Source organism: Halichondria panicea, chromosome 8 (assembly GCF_963675165.1).
Source record: "Halichondria panicea chromosome 8, odHalPani1.1, whole genome shotgun sequence".
Taxonomy (NCBI): domain Eukaryota; kingdom Metazoa; phylum Porifera; class Demospongiae; order Suberitida; family Halichondriidae; genus Halichondria; species Halichondria panicea.
The window spans coordinates 6,322,191-6,337,520 of NC_087384.1; the positions used below are offsets into that span (position 1 = coordinate 6,322,191).

The 15,330-nt window shown below is 41.8% G+C and overlaps 3 protein-coding genes and 1 long non-coding RNA gene across 9 annotated transcripts; 3 read left to right on the forward strand and 1 right to left on the reverse strand.

The window, feature by feature from the left end:
• On the forward strand, window positions 1-8,215 carry LOC135340432 (solute carrier family 12 member 9-like). 3 transcript variants are annotated; one of them, XM_064536781.1, is made up of 9 exons: window positions 1-245; window positions 697-800; window positions 1,103-1,220; window positions 5,506-5,601; window positions 6,184-6,255; window positions 6,928-7,042; window positions 7,107-7,181; window positions 7,318-7,563; window positions 7,970-8,215. In XM_064536781.1, exons 1-5 carry the CDS (start codon window positions 35-37, stop codon window positions 6,198-6,200), a joined length of 546 nt encoding a protein of 181 aa, XP_064392851.1. In that variant the 5' UTR covers window positions 1-34; the 3' UTR covers window positions 6,201-6,255; window positions 6,928-7,042; window positions 7,107-7,181; window positions 7,318-7,563; window positions 7,970-8,215. The 3 variants fall into 3 exon arrangements, with proteins under 3 accessions (XP_064392851.1, XP_064392852.1, XP_064392853.1); XM_064536782.1 differs by lacking the exon at window positions 5,506-5,601 and adding an exon at window positions 1,911-2,469 and having other exon boundaries at window positions 2-245; XM_064536783.1 differs by lacking the exons at window positions 5,506-5,601; window positions 6,184-6,255; window positions 6,928-7,042; ... (1 more) ...; window positions 7,318-7,563; window positions 7,970-8,215 and adding an exon at window positions 1,911-2,730 and having other exon boundaries at window positions 2-245.
• Window positions 2,353-3,924, reverse strand: LOC135340455 (uncharacterized). Its single transcript, XR_010396371.1, has 3 exons — window positions 3,500-3,924; window positions 2,914-3,048; window positions 2,353-2,491 (listed from the first exon to the last, which is right to left on the reverse strand). It is a non-coding gene; the product is annotated as an uncharacterized LOC135340455 (long non-coding RNA).
• Window positions 6,986-8,015, forward strand: LOC135340206 (unconventional myosin-Ic-like). Its single transcript, XM_064536526.1, has 4 exons — window positions 6,986-7,042; window positions 7,107-7,181; window positions 7,322-7,563; window positions 7,970-8,015. Exons 1-4 carry the CDS (start codon window positions 6,986-6,988, stop codon window positions 8,013-8,015), a joined length of 420 nt encoding a protein of 139 aa, XP_064392596.1.
• A 41-nt stretch (window positions 8,216-8,256) lies between the features above and the next one.
• LOC135340394 (unconventional myosin-Ic-like) lies at window positions 8,257-15,325 on the forward strand. Of its 4 annotated transcripts, none has more exons than XM_064536740.1 (15): window positions 8,257-8,480; window positions 8,528-8,609; window positions 8,894-8,993; window positions 9,178-9,348; window positions 10,031-10,158; window positions 10,324-10,391; window positions 11,396-11,604; window positions 12,048-12,245; window positions 12,443-12,536; window positions 12,785-12,852; window positions 12,917-12,991; window positions 13,161-13,402; window positions 13,709-13,762; window positions 14,766-14,811; window positions 15,125-15,325. In XM_064536740.1, the coding sequence occupies exons 1-15, from the start codon at window positions 8,324-8,326 to the stop codon at window positions 15,161-15,163; spliced, it is 1,731 nt and encodes a 576-aa protein (XP_064392810.1). In that variant the 5' UTR covers window positions 8,257-8,323; the 3' UTR covers window positions 15,164-15,325. The 4 variants fall into 4 exon arrangements, with proteins under 4 accessions (XP_064392810.1, XP_064392809.1, XP_064392808.1 ...); XM_064536739.1 differs by having other exon boundaries at window positions 8,544-8,724; window positions 14,738-14,811; XM_064536738.1 differs by having other exon boundaries at window positions 8,544-8,724.
• The last annotated feature ends 5 nt before the right edge of the window (window positions 15,326-15,330 follow it).

The following is a 15,330-nucleotide window of genomic DNA, read 5'->3' on the forward strand; positions in this document are numbered from 1 at the left end:
CAAAAATTAATTATTTATAACTTGACCTTTCGCCATGTCCGTGGAAGCTTTCACTGTGTCTGTGCAAGCTGGCTCGAGGTCTGGGTTCAGAGAAAAACAAAGTATAATGGCGTCCAATCGACCCCGTAGCGGCTCAGTGAACAGTGAGAGTGTCTCTGTATTAACTGAAGCGTCGTCTCCCGTATCAATGATTGATAGAGAGGGGGAGCCATTGCTCTCCAAGCGGATAGCTGACAAGAATCAAGGTGAGTAAGAATTCATGAAAATTTATGTTTGTAGATTTTTGTACAAGAGCTTGGGCACTGTTTCTAGCTGATAAGGGAGGCACAGTATTCGTACGTACCTCATAAAACACACCATTAAAGCCGTACCATTATCAGTAAGCCAACTGTTTGTTTATTTAAAGAAAGATTGTTATTTAAGTCTAACACAAGCTTTTAAAGTGTTCGTACCTCCATATCATAATGTGTATGTGTGTTGTGCTTATCCAGCACATTTATTTAGTAATCCTATTGTAGCCTCTGACAATGAGATTTCACTATTAGATACCTAACCCTTTGTCTGATGGGTGATTGTTATAGAGATAATTAAATGGGAGCTTCCAATTTTCAGAAAGAAAAGTTTCACTTACATGTAGGAGTTAGTTTGTTTCGCCTGCTTGACAATTATTTTATTTCCCCTCTCTCTCTCTTGCAGCCACTGAGCGGAAGCTGGGTATGATCTTTGGGGTGACCATTCCGTGCTGTCTCTCTATCTTCTCTGTCATCATCTTCCTGAGGCTTGGCTTTGTCTTGGGACAGGTGAGCAAGTGTGTGTGGGTGTCTGGTTGAGACTGGTAGGAAACCTTGGGTACAGTACATGGAAGTCAAGTATGACTCTGTATCATTAGATAGTCTGTATACATGTAGGGGTCCTTGAATGCAGCAATTGTACATAGCTTTTGCATGAATTTAAAGTATTGCTGTATAGGTGTCATTGAATACAGGAATGAATGTAGCTTAGAACTATTTCTGTACAATTTTTTCTTAAATGCAAGAGTGTAGTTTAGTAGTAAAAGTATAAATTGAGAGACAATTATTGACCCCCTTCCCCCCCTGTCCAGGCTGGCTTCTGGGAGACCATGGCGATGCTCATCCTAGGCTACCTGGTGGTCATGCTCACCGTGCTCTCCATCTCTGCCATAGCAACCAGTGCCACCGTCGAGGGTGGAGGAGTTTACTGTATCCTAACACTGTTACAGTAGCTATGTACCTCAGAACACCTGCCTTCGTGTACCGATGTGTGGTTTTCTTTGTGACTCTCTTGTGGTGTGTAGTGTTCAACTTTTATGATTTCCCGGGATCCTGGAAACTTATAGGCTTTCCTAGTGTTTATACCGTATAGCGGGTCATTTTCAGGGGGGGGGGGGGGGGGGGATTTGAGAATTGACAATGCTCAACCATGAATGTTTTGACCCATGGAAATTGCTATATCCTGAATCTTCCTTTTACTATATGTACTGTGTTTCATAGAATACTTATACTGAAGCGACCCATTGCAAACACAACTTAATGACCATGGTAATAACATCGTGATACTTATACGTGCCAAATAAATACATTTTGAAGTGCTTAACAACTACCGTATAGCGCGAAATTTTCGAGGCACTTATATTTCGTGGATTGGCCTCTAAAAGCCATTTCGTTGCACAATGTTCGCGGAATGACTGCTTACCGGAAGCCACGCCTTTAGATCTTGCACGTTATAGCAGGTAAAGAACGATTTTCGTGGACTTAATTTTCGTGTAGGATTGCTAACCCACGAAATCCACGAAAATTAAGCCCCTCGAAAATTTCGCGCTATACGGTATGTGCTCTTCTATATTGCCTAGGGTTATTTTGCAGTACATTATTATTGTCTCTATGATATAGTATTACTGGTGATATATTCACCAGTCCCACGATATGAATGATGCCATTGTTCGTCTTCACTGGCGTTGCTTCTGGAGTCACCATCTCAGCAGGATGACCTCCCTCACACGACTCTTGTCTCCCTAGTGGGAACAGAGCTGTCGGACGTCTTCTTGGGACCTGTGACCTTTCTTGCAGAGAGCGTCTTCGAATGCTGTTTTCTCTGCTCATATTTCTTGTGACTAAAGCAACAGTTGCTGTAACTGAGCTGCTTGACGAAGAACTACTGTCTGAAGTTTGTGAAGACATCGTGTGTGGTAGCTGCGAACAAACTGCTGTGCCCTCGGTGTCACTGTCATCTTCGTCAATGGATTTAAATCTCTTACGATATGGAGTGCAACTGTTAGACTCTGTGGACTGCTCCCTCGTTAATGAAGGCACTATGATGGTGACGTCTTGTGTGGATCCATCTTCTGCTTCTTTGGATGGCTCTGGCTCTAGCTCTAGCTCTATCGATGGTTGTGTTGAGGTCGTGTCCATTATTCCAGGATGATCGTTACTGCACACAAAAGGCTTCAAGGTACGTGAATTCATTTAGCGATCTGTGAATAGTAACAGGTGACATATAGTTTACTTGTAGAAACCTATACCAGTTCCTACAGAGTTTGCTCCTAGTAATGCAGAATGAGTGTTGTGACCAACCCCTGTAGTATTAAACTTATTTCTTATTTTATGCTTGCAAATCTACAACAAATGTGCATAACACTACTAGAATGTTTTGTGAGCACCAAACATCTGCAAACTTTGCGAGGGTCAATCGATTCGCAACAAACAATAAAATCCGCAAAACCTACTAGTAAATACACACGATCCTTGCCAGAACGCAATAGTTGATCGCAAAGGGTCAAATTTTCTGCTGATTTGGCTCATTCGCAAAAGTTTTTCACCCGCAAAATATTCTAGTAATACGGTATCTTTGATAGCTGTACATTTCTGCTCCTACATATATGTTTCATGCACTTACCTTTCTCTTGGGAGGGTGTGTGTTTCAATGCTGTGTTGGTAGTGGTATCCTTAGCTTGCAACCTGGAGTAACTCATTTACACTGACTGACCACTGGCTAGCAACAGTTGTATATAGAAGTTGTGGAGCTGACTTCCTACAAAATTGCTTTTATACCATGGATTACCACAGATTGTGGCAACTTCCGTTGTAAGGGAATATTTTGTTTACAAATGGATACTGGTCTATTTTGGTGGTATATGAATTAGGTCATGGTGAGATTGTGTGGGTAGATAGTAATAAATATAGTAACATAGTATGAATACAGTTATGCTAAGAATTTAGCTATAATTAAGAATTTAGCTATTCCAAACAATAAGATATGCTTAGTTGTATTGCTTCTGGTGCACTTCAGTAGCCATGGTTAAGTCAATGTTAGTTACATGTACGTGTTGGCCTTCAATGTTATGATTGTTATTATTGGTGTTTACATGGAATTGCCTTGGGACGTACATGGGACGTACATGTATTATTTTTGCAATTTTCATGTATCTTACACAATATTGACCGTTGTAACATTTTTTCTGCTCCTAGGTTGCATGGCTTACCTTTATCTCCGGGGTGAGGGGTGTGTTCCAATGCTGTGTTGTTGTAGTATATACATGTAGTGAGTGTCCTTAGCTTGTGTTGACTGCAACCTAGAGTAACTCATTTAGACCACTGGCTAGCAACAGTTGTACTAGTAACTGTGTTTCCACTTTGTGGCCCTGTAGTTTTGGTCCTGGCTTTATATTGGCTTGAGGAAACCCTTGAGGGTCTTTGTGGTTTTGTTTTATTTTTAGGTCATTGAATGACATTAAGCCAGGGGATTATGGCCCCGCTGTTAGCTCTTTCTTTGTAGATTAATGAATCTAATTAAAGAGGGAATTTTGAGTTATGTGTTTAATCATGGTATGTGTTCAGTCATGGAATCTTCTAGCTGGAACTATGTGCTGTAAAAGTTAAAGTCAATTTCTTTTCAGGTTGTATATTGTCCCGCACTCTAGAATGACTCAGTAGACACTATTGAACGCATACCTTGGTGGACGTTTAGATCCAGATCCCTGTAATTAAAGTTTTCCGAGCAACTGACAAGAACTACATGTGTGCATATAATAACATGTCTCAGAAAATCGTCCAGAACACAAACACATATAGCTATGTACAAGTGTTTATATCACTGGGGTCCTCGTGAGTGTGGTAGACAAGAGCCTCTCTCTACTGGCCGAGGCATGCAAGTCACTGGAGAAGAACAATGTGAGATATACGTGTATGACTCCGTATACTGTAGCTCCTAGTATACTGTAGCTCCTAGGCTAAATGGATTCTTATTTGGAATATAGGCTAAACAAGGGGTTTCTTTAATTTTGCCCAAGTGGGTGAGAATTTGGCAAGGTGTAAGTAAATAGCCCATGGGAAGCTGGATGGCTCACTTGAAGAATTATGATCATATAATTGACTAGCCACTAAATATATTTGGTGACAATAAAATCCAAAACGCCAGATTCCCTGGTTGGTCTCGTAGTGTTCTATGGCTTCTCTCGTTCGTCCCGAGTCTTTGAGAAAATTGGCATAGTTGAAATGAACCTTTGCATTGTGTGGAATGGTATAGAGACCTGACCTACATTGGAATGAAAAATCAGGCTGATGCATAATAATTTATAATATCATAATTTATGATACACCCCCCCCCCCCATTATGCCCTCCCCCCCATTATGCCCTCCCCCCCCCATTATGCCCTCCCCCCCATTATGCCCTCCCCCCATTATGCCCTCCCCCCCATTATGCTAGATACTAAGTATTCTGCTATTGCACATATGTTGCTTCAAGGCAGACGTTGAACACTGACTATACCCTGTATTATAGACATGCACTGATCATCTCCTGTATGTACTATTATTTTTGTCAGAACACTGTGTACATGACATTATTCATACGCTATGAAACTACTAACAGAACATTTCAAGCGGGTGAAAAGTAATCCGCTAACCTGCACTGAAATTAACTTGTATTTGTTTACTGTCCCACTAGTCGACACTTGAGCAACATCTTGTGGTGTTGCAACTGCAGATCCTGTAATAAATTCTTGATCAGTGTCTGTAATTATGACACTGTATGACACTATATGACAGTTACTATGATATGTTGTGTGTGTTATATTTAGGCTGTGTAGGTGTGGTTGTTAGGGATGTGGTTGTTTAGGGGATTAATGGCAGCCAACTCTTTGTAGATTAATGAGGGGGAATTTTGGTATAATTGTATTCAGTGGTGGACGTTTCCAAATTGGAACTATGTTGATTATGGGTTCTATTTAAGTTAAAGTCAATTTCTTTTCAAGTTGAATACTATCCCTACACTCTAGAATGACTCGGTAGAAACCATCGCCGGGCAAACAACAACTCGAGATCCTGTCCTGTTCTGTAATAAATATTATTGATCAGTGTAATTATGACACTGTATGACACTATGACAGTTACTATGTGTATTAATGACATCCTTAATTAATGAATATGTTGTGCCCAACACGACAGCTAGTATGTGTATGTATGTGTACGAATCCTTAACCCTGATCAGTCATGATAAGCAGAGCACTTGGTCTGGAGTTTGGTGGTTCTGTTGGTATCATCTTCTTCGTTGCCAACATATTTGCCTCAGCTGCCTACATCATTGGTGAGTGTGTGTAGTGTTCTCATCCTGTTATGTAATTACCCCAGGTTTGGTTTTGTTTACGTATCTTCCCACACGGCTTACATCCTCTGAAATAGCACAGCCAATTTGAGCAGCTAATGGGTTCAAAGCTATTCTCCTCATGTGATTACTACTGTTTGTATGCCTGCATATACATCCTTAATTATATCATTTGAAGGAGCATCTCTAGGCTTCTACCTGTGTTTACCGTTCGCTTATAAGTACAAAACTATGTGTGTGTGTACAGCATAGTTTGTTCATCTTTATACAGACTGTGTTTACAGGGTTCCCTTGAAGGACACAACTACACAGTACAGCCTTGTTGTATTTTAATTGGTGCTACGGTTGTTTTGGTGGATTTTGGATAGTCATACTTATACATACTTATACATTGTAATCATGCCATGTGATAGAGCTCTCTAAAGAGCTGCAAAACCGATATTTTTATATATTTCATTTTAAGTTTTATGGCCTTCTATAATTGATACACGTACATGTAGTTGCTGTCAGTTGGATGTATGCATATAGCGTGTATATTATTGTTATTATTATCCGTGCCCTCAGGTGTGGTATGGGAATGAGACTCTGTTAAACTACACCAGCTGGAGTTGGAACACCTTCCTCAACAACCTAGGAGTGAGTCACCACTAGTAACACTCACTATAATTATTATGTATGCCGTACACTATCCCTATTTCTTAACATGTTTAGTATAATCCTGGCTTTTTGACAAGTGCATGGATAGGCAAATATTTACTTCCTTTCTATGTACGTGCACTTACATACTTGGTCTTGTATTCATGTTCGTACATGTATATGCTTGCATTCTGTGTGTGATCTGCTGTGCTTGTGTTTTTCTCATTAAAAAACCATCCCATAAACCTAAAAACTGTATTGTTAGGAACTGTTGGGAATAGTAGCTATCCTGTACACAAATGCCAGTTTCCTGGGCTAGTTCCTACACTATCCTGATATTAGCACCACTAGAGTAGGCCCAGGTGGTGTACATTGACATGATATGTAAGTGATTCTGGTGAGCATTAGCTGGCAGGATGTGATTAGAGGTTATTCACGTACTATAGTTGCAGTACTGTGTTTGAAAAGCAATTAGTTTGTTTACATGATTGTATGCACTACTAACCCTTAACCCCTCTAGACACACACACACACACACACACACACACACACACACACACACACACACACACACACACACACACACACACACACACACACACACACACACACACACACACACACTCACACACACACACACTACTGTACCCCCCCCCCCTGACACACACACAGTCCAACTATCTAATCGAGGCTTTGGAGTCTTGCAATTGTTCTGTTAGCTCGTGAAGACATGTGTTTGAAGGAAACCCACTTTGATGTCAAGGTGCCCAGTCCAGGGAAGCTCAAGGTACAGTCTGTCCTACGTATGTGGAGGGTGGATGTTTTTAGCAACATTGTCTTCTTGTTTGTAGTTTTCTCTGCGAGTTGTCAAGTACGACAGACACGGATACAAGGCCAGGACAAGAGCTGTCATCATCACTGATACGGTAGATAATTCATTTTACCAAACACCCACTCACCCTCCCCACATACACCACCTACTCCCCCTCTCTACACTCATGCACACTGCCCACACATCCACTCATCCCACACACACCACCCACCACACACACCCCTCCACAGACAGAATAACTGCTTCTATCTTGATACCAGCAATTTCAAAGTGAAGGAGCAGTTTCCCCTCAGTGACATTTCCGCTATCTCTGTTAGCAGCCTGAGTGATGGAGTGGTGGTCATCGGACTACCCACGGAGGGACCCAATGCAAGAGGTGACCTCATTATCAAGACTGAGCAGGTGATTGAGCTTGTCACTAAACTGGCTCTGTTCGGAGGGAAACTGGATACTGTCAAAATTGTCTCCACGGGAACGTGAGTCACTGCATTTCACTGCTTATTATTTCCTAGAGAAAACAGAAAACGAAAACTCAGTTGTTAAGACGGGTCATGTGATAGCTAGGTCATACGTTACTATAGATAATACTAGCTCTGTGAACGTCTTATTAGGCTAACTAACAATGGAATGTATTATTGTACGAAAATTTTACTCTAATAGTATAATAGCTGATCACACGCTAGCTTTCACTATCGACCCTATAGCTGCATGCACTGTGTGTGTGTACTAGTCCGCAATAATGTGTAGTCCAGTGCATGTATACTTGTGTTGACTCGTGTCCTTTTCTTTGTGCAGTATTGTCCACCACATATATAATATCTATCACTTACTGTTGATGGTATTACTTGTGTCTGAACTGATTGTTTGATTGTCTCCATGCAGATCTCCCCCACACTGTCCTCACCTTCACCAAGCCGGTGACATTTAGAGAACACAATCTTCATAGTGCGTATAGAGGACTCGTGTTAATTAATTTGTTGTCAATAATTAATTTTGTGTGTTTAGTTTTTCATTTTTCATAATTTAATAGTATAGCTATAGCTAGTCTATAGCTAGTATATATAATTATGAAATATTTTTTTATATCTACCCTTTGTAAAATAAAAACTAATGATAATTAGTCGAGGGCGTTGTGTGATTGCTAACTAAAATGCAGTATCAGCAAAAATTAATTAATACCAGGATCTAGGAGTGCACTCCTGGCTCTAGGTATGGAAAGACAAGGTACTAGGTATAATGGCGTCCAGTCGACTTGTACCCCGTAGCCCTGACAGCTCAGTGAACAGTGAGAGTGTCTCTGTATTAGCTGAAACGTCGTCGCCCGTATCAATGATTGATAGAGAGGGGGAGCCATTGGCGTTGCTCTCCAAGCAGATAGCTGACAAGAATCAAGGTGAGTAAGAATTCATGAAAATTTGTGTTTGTAGATTTTTGTACAAGAGCTTTGCTCCTGCAGTCCAACCCAGTGCTGGAGGAATTCGGGAACGCTCATACCTTGCAGTAGGAACGACAACTCCAGCAGGTTCGGCAAGTACTAGACTGGAAATCACTCCCCTTCTCTCAGGAGAAAGGGACTGGCAAGCTGCCGTGTTGAGAGTTGTCCCAGTGCGTGAAGAATGTCACGCTGCCACAAGAATGTAAACGTCACAAATAGTCATGTGCCACCGCCCACACGCTAACTATTACTGCTCAAAATATTATTGGCCTTGAGTATAAAGTACATCACTGGTGGTCTGTTATTGAGGCTGAAATAATATCACCCACGCATTACGCATTTTGTGGTTTGTTCTAATTGCATTCCAACAGGACAACTCTCAACACGGCAACTTGCCAGTCCCCAGAGCCCAGAGCGAAGGGAGTGGTTTCCAGTCTAGGCATGGACATTGAGTTCGATTTCAGGGCTAGGGTAAGTAGAATGTTTTCAATACTGTGCTTTCAATACAAATACATGTACAAACCTGTAGCTGTATTATAGTTGATTTGGAAATAGGGATTGATATTGTCGGCTACAACCCCCCTTCCACCCCACACACATCACACCCTCCACTCCACACACACATCACACCTTCCACCCCACACACACCACACAGGGAGCACCGGTGGGCGGTCACATAAAAAACGACCTCCTAGAGAAATCACGAGTGGTATACCACGCTGAGGGTGAGGGAAACTTCCACCAGTTGCTGGCTAGCAGGGACCAGAAGCTGCTCTCTGAGTTGGAGCTCTCTAGTAACCCCAAGGAGTACCACTTCCTCAGCCAGGTAAGCAGAGAGAGAGGTGTTGGATTGTTGCAAAAAGGAGTTGAAATAATTTAAGAGGTGATTTTTGTCAGTGGGTTTCCTCCACATAATGGTAATTCGTGTACAGACAGTGAGACAGCTAGTGCATGCAGTAGTAAGCCAGAGGAGGTCGGACATCACCTTAACTTTCACTAATTATGACCTAAATTTTGATGACATTCCAGACCAAATTGCTTTTCGTTTTTGCTGACTCAGCAGTAGCGTCTACTGTGCTTCTGCTGATCTCATATTTCAGCCGCCCTCTAAAAGTTGGTCGGCCTAATCACGAGTCTATGTTATAGAGGGCGGCTGATTTATGAGACAATATTTCTGCACGGTTTCTGTCGCTGAATCTGTTGACAACTAGTTGTGTTTGGTGTCTATGATGGTTACTGGACCTAACCCTATCAGCACATAATAGCCATACAAGTTAGATCCAGTCGTGTTCTACTGCTGAGTCAGCAAAAACGAAAAGCAATTTGGCCTGGAATGTCATTAAAAGGTCATAATTAGTGAAAGTTCAAGTGATGTCCGATCTCCTCTGCTAGTAAGCTATATGCAGTTAATTATGCTATCTACATGTATTGTTTGTGCATTGTGTGGTGTGGGTACATGATGGTTGATTTCAGAGGAGGTACGACATAGGTTGACCTTTTCTCATTAGGTCGCTAATGAGTTACTCCCGTGTCTGTGCCCAGCTACCTGGCCGGAGTGGGAGGGGCCTCCCAAGCAAGGGGTGGAGTCTCTGTGTCAGCACCTCGGCTACACCTCCGACCAGTACAAGACAGGACGGTGAGTGGAGTCAAAATATATGCCGTAGCTGAGAAATAGTGACTATCTCCATTAATATCACTTCAATGTGTACATGCAGTACATAAGAATAACTATAATATACTGCTTATCAGTAGAATAACTAACACACAGTCTTGCAATGTACACACCCACGCACACGCACAGTACAAAGCTGTTCATCAGGTTCCCAGACAAAACCGAGGACCTCTACCAGCAGGAGAAGCATGACCTAGGTAAGTGGACTCTATACCATAATAATAATTATGCCTCGAGGCGTAGCCGCACAAGGGATACGGTAAAGCTGACTGTATGTGTGTGTGTCTGTGTGTCTTCCAACTGTAACTGCTCAACGGTTGCAATGCGACGAAAACTAACAGCTTCTATAGGCTTCTAGCCACGTTCTCTTGGATTTTGATTCGTGGATTAGCAAACTAAAGCTCCTTTCTCGAGTTATGGCTAGTTTGACTAACATTGAAGGCTGTTGCAGTCTCTTCAGAATCTTTCATAGCATCATCTGTTCGCACAAACTTTCTATTCAACACATGAGTTAGCCTTGCACTAAAGCGCTAGCTTTTTGTTAGCTACAAGAGTCAGAAAAGATATGTTAAAACAGCTAGCTAGCAGTAGCCATATATTGTGAAATTGATCTCTTTGGACACACCCTTTAATTATTCCTGGATGCAATGCGCATGTGCGCTCATCCCCACATGTTAGAGCTCGACAATCCAGTGGCAGAATCAACTTACTTCTTTTTCTTGAGGTCCTGGTATACCGGTAAGCCACAAAACAAATGATACCATATAGACTAGATAACAATAGATTCATGTACACAAGTCTGGTAACAATAGATACATGTACACAAGTCTTTTCTTTTCAGTATAATAGATACTGACTCATAGATACTATACTACTGTCTGTTCTCTCTTCTTTCTTTTTTTTCTTCTATCTTACTCCGTGCCTTTGACAAACTCACAGTATACACTATTAACTGTGGACACCCCTTTCTTGTGAAACAATAAAGCACATTGCAAATTATTTACCTCTTCTATAACACTCTAATACTTTTAAGCGAAAGCAAAAACATGGCGAGAGGCATTAGCAAGCGCACGCTTGTTAAACTAGTAATTATTTACACAATTCTTTTCTATTTTTCACACTTATAGCTAAACAAAGCTATGCATAATTTTTATACCTACTCCCCATCCCACACACCCCCCCCCCCCCCACACACACACAGCCACTATCATCTCTGCCAAGTGGAAGATGTACGTCAACCGTAAGAAGTACCAACAGTTGCGATGGGCCTCCACGGTGTTTGCAACCAACTGGAAGAGACTACAGGTCCAGCGCTACGTGGCCAAGTACAAGAAGGCCGTGTTTGTGGTTCGAAAGTTCATCATAGGGTTCATGAACAGAAGCAAACCAAAGTGCGAAGAGAACATCTATGTGAGTTTAATATTTATCGCAAGGCTAGCTATACCAGTACTTGTTGGTATGACATCAATCAGGGTGTCATACAGGATTTTGAAGTAGAGGAGGGAAATAAGAAAAGTAACTAGAAAATTTCCTAAAAAAAAGTCAACTGTTATTTCAATACCCTGTTAGTATGTAAAATTGCCAGTTATGGACCCAACTAGTACCAGAATGCAAATTTTAGGAGGGGAAAATTGGAGCTAGAGGGGGGATATCCCCCCTTTCCCCCTGTATGACACCCTGTTAATTCTTGCCGTTCATATATTCTGTATTAATTTGGCTCATTCAAAATTAAAGGTTTTTTCACTCATAAAAATTGCAGGAATACAGCCTGTCGTACATGTACAACAGGCTGTATTATGCTCCTGTATTAAGCTCTATGTGTTTAAAGCCCCTCCCCCTTACCATACCCACAGTTCCTTGACTTTGTGCGAGTGAACTACCTGATGAAGTTGTCCCGCTCGCTGCCCTCCAGCCTCGTGGCGTACGATGAGAAGTGGCCCGGAACTCGTAGTCAAGCGATGATGGAAGCAGACCAACATCTCAAGGCTATGTACCGACTGCATCGTACCGGAAAGTTTATGAGGAAGCTAACTAAAGAAGACAGGACTCAGGTTAGAGTCTGGGGGAGTTGGAAATTGTGGTATATTATAGAAGACAATATTTGTTTGATAATAAATAGTTGTTTGAAGGATTTTATATGTGGATCGCGGATAGTGAGGAAGATGTATAATTTTATATATGTGTGAGCAGTTAGTTTCTATATTTATGCATTCATATGACTTGTACTGATTGTCATGTGACTGCACAGTACACGCTCAAGTTGGCGGCCAGTGACTTGTTCAGAGGCAAGAAGGAAACCTACCCAGCCAGCGTGGCCAGGCCCTACCTCAACACCCATCTCTGTGAGTAGCACCAGTCACACTGATACAGTCCCTGTGTACTAAGGGAGACTCCACTGATACAGTCCCTGTATACTAAGGGAGCCGCTAAACTCCTGTATTATAATATATTTCTCAGAATAGCATGAATTCGTGGGTAGCCTCTGAACTTGACCTTCTGTTTGACTATAATAAGGATAATAGTGGTGACCTTTATGAGATAAGATGAACCATTGGGCTAATAATTGTTGTGTTTTAATATTTACTGTTAGCTCGTGAAGACATGTGTTTGAAGGAGACCCACTTTGATGTCAAGGTGCCCAGTCCAGGGAAGCTCAAGGTACAGTCTGTCCTACGTATGTGGAGGGTGGATGTTTTTAGCAACAATGTCTTCTTGTTTGTAGTTTTCTCAGCGAGTTGTCAAGTACGACAGACATGGATACAAGGCCAGGACAAGAGCTGTCATCATCACTGACAGGGTAGATAATTCATTTTTACCAAACACCCACTCACCCCCTCCACACACACACCACCCACACACCTGCTCATCCCACACACACACCACACACTCCCCCCCACACACACACACACCCACACACACACACACCCACACACACACACACACACACACACACACACAACCCACAGAACTGCTTCTTTCTTGATACCAGCAATTTCAAAGTGAAGGAGCAGTTTCCCCTCAGTGACATTTCCACTATCTCTGTTAGCAGCCTGAGTGATGGAGTGGTGGTCATCGGACTACCCACGGAGGGACCAAATGCAAGAGGTGACCTCATTATCAAGACTGAGCAGGTGATTGAGCTCGTCACTAAACTGGCTCTGTTCGGAGGAAAATGGGATACTGGAGTCAAGGTTGTCTCCACGGGAACGTGAGTCACTGCATTTCACTACTTATTATCTCTAAAAACAGAAAACTCAGTTGTTAAGACGGGTCATGTGATAGCTAGGTCATAGGTTACTATAATAGCTCTGTGAACGTCTACCTATTAGGCCAACTAAACAATGGTATTGTACAACAATTTCACTCTAATAGTATAATAGCTTGCTTTGATCACACGCTAGCTTTCACTATTTGATCCTATAGCTGCATACATGCAATAATGTGTAGTCCAGTGTATGCAATATAGTGCAGTGCATGTATGCATGTTATCATGTCCTCGATCTTCTTTGTGCAGTATTGTCCACCACATGCCAAAGCACAAGACTGGCACCATCACATTCCAGAAAGGGTGAGTCAAATAGGACACCTGCTCAACTACAGCTTGTGCGTCAACACATGCACGGCCTGACCAGTGATACTGTCTGTAACTGCATGCGTGGGAGAATTATGTAATGTCCAATCATTACATGTACCTCTTTTGCTATTTTGAAGGCTTTTGCTCAATATTGTATAAGCGTGTGTGTACGTGCATTTCCTTGGTATGCTACAGAAGCCTGTTAGTTAGTCAGCTGTTAGTCAACTGCTTACAAGTGCGTATCTAGCCTCGATCCCAGGCCGCACTTCCTCAAAGAGTGGGCCTGGTATCGACTGCTTGCGCATGCGCTAATCTTCCGCCGGTATCTGGCGGATCCGGATAACAACGTTTATGGTCAGTAAAACAGTGACGTCACAACAAACGGAAGTGGATTAAAGGAAGTAGATAGAAGGTTCCATTGAAGGTTTCTAGCCCATCTGATAGTATTCTGATAGCTACCCTTAGCCTGCTATGTTAACAAAAGACTCACAGCCAGCAACAGTGTGGATGACAAACGTCTGAACAGAGTGAAAGCTGACAAGAGCCTATATGGACAGGCCACGCCCATCAAATACTAACTAACTCGGTGAAAAGTCTACTATACTACTGCTACAGAAAGAAAATAGCTGTACAATAAACCTACAGCTCTGTCTCTAGCTAGCTAGCTATAATAGCTCTGTGTATGACTTTCAATACTTTGTCAGGATATTTTCGTGATAAATTTACTATTATTCAGTATTATAGGACATTTTACGGGAAAATATATCAATAATTTTGCGCATGCGCAAGCAGTTAGTAGCAGGCCTTCTCTTCAGGGGAGGCCAGTGAAGGAGGCTAGTGCGTATCATACACTTGTAGAGATGATTATAATTATATCGAATTTTCTAATATCCATTGCTAATTATATCTCTCTCGCAATTTTGATGGCATTTGCTCAATATGTTAACACATGTGCTTTTCATAAAACAGTTGCCATTGGAATGCTAAATATTTGCAGGGACTTTGAATTTGCTGGTAAAGGGAAGACAGGAAACATGGAAGTGGTAAGTTACATATAATTAGAAGACAGTTTTTTTTTAGACTAGTATTCTGTATGCAATGGCCGCACTCTATATCACTTACTGTTGATGGTATGTACAGTGGAACCTCCGTTAACAACCACCTCTGAATAAAGGCCAGTTTCTATATAACGGCCAGGCACCCAGGTCCCAAATGAACAGTTTGTGTACAAAACAACCTCTCAACAAAGGCCACCTCTGTTTAAAGGCCAAAACATTGTTCCCCAATGGTGTCCGTTATAGAGGGGTTCCACTGTACTTGTGTGTCTGAACTGATTGTTTGATTGTCTCCATGCAGATCTCCCCCACACTGTCCTCACCTTCACCAAGCCGGTGACATTTAGAGAACACAATCTTCATAGTGCGTATAGAGGACTCGTGTTAATTAATTTGTTGTCAATGATTAATTTTGTGCGTTTAGTTTTCATTTTCATAATTTAATTTGTATAGTAGCTATAGCTAGTCTATAGCTAGTATATAAGATTTTTCATATCTACCATTCTT

Coding starts and splice junctions, on each gene's coding strand:
- LOC135340206 (XM_064536526.1), top strand. CDS start 6,986: ATGTGTTTGAAGGAAACCCACTTTGATGTCAAGGTGCCCAGTCCAGGG. Junction 7,043..7,106: donor CCAGTCCAGGGAAGCTCAAG/GTACAGTCTGTC, acceptor TCTTGTTTGTAG/TTTTCTCTGCGAGTTGTCAA. Junction 7,182..7,321: donor CTGTCATCATCACTGATACG/GTAGATAATTCA, acceptor CTCCACAGACAG/AATAACTGCTTCTATCTTGA.
- LOC135340394 (XM_064536738.1), top strand. CDS start 8,324: ATGGCGTCCAGTCGACTTGTACCCCGTAGCCCTGACAGCTCAGTGAAC. Junction 8,994..9,177: donor AGTTCGATTTCAGGGCTAGG/GTAAGTAGAATG, acceptor CACACCACACAG/GGAGCACCGGTGGGCGGTCA. Junction 12,853..12,916: donor CCAGTCCAGGGAAGCTCAAG/GTACAGTCTGTC, acceptor TCTTGTTTGTAG/TTTTCTCAGCGAGTTGTCAA.
- LOC135340432 (XM_064536781.1), top strand. CDS start 35: ATGTCCGTGGAAGCTTTCACTGTGTCTGTGCAAGCTGGCTCGAGGTCT. Junction 246..696: donor GATAGCTGACAAGAATCAAG/GTGAGTAAGAAT, acceptor TCTCTCTTGCAG/CCACTGAGCGGAAGCTGGGT. Junction 1,221..5,505: donor CGAGGGTGGAGGAGTTTACT/GTATCCTAACAC, acceptor AACCCTGATCAG/TCATGATAAGCAGAGCACTT.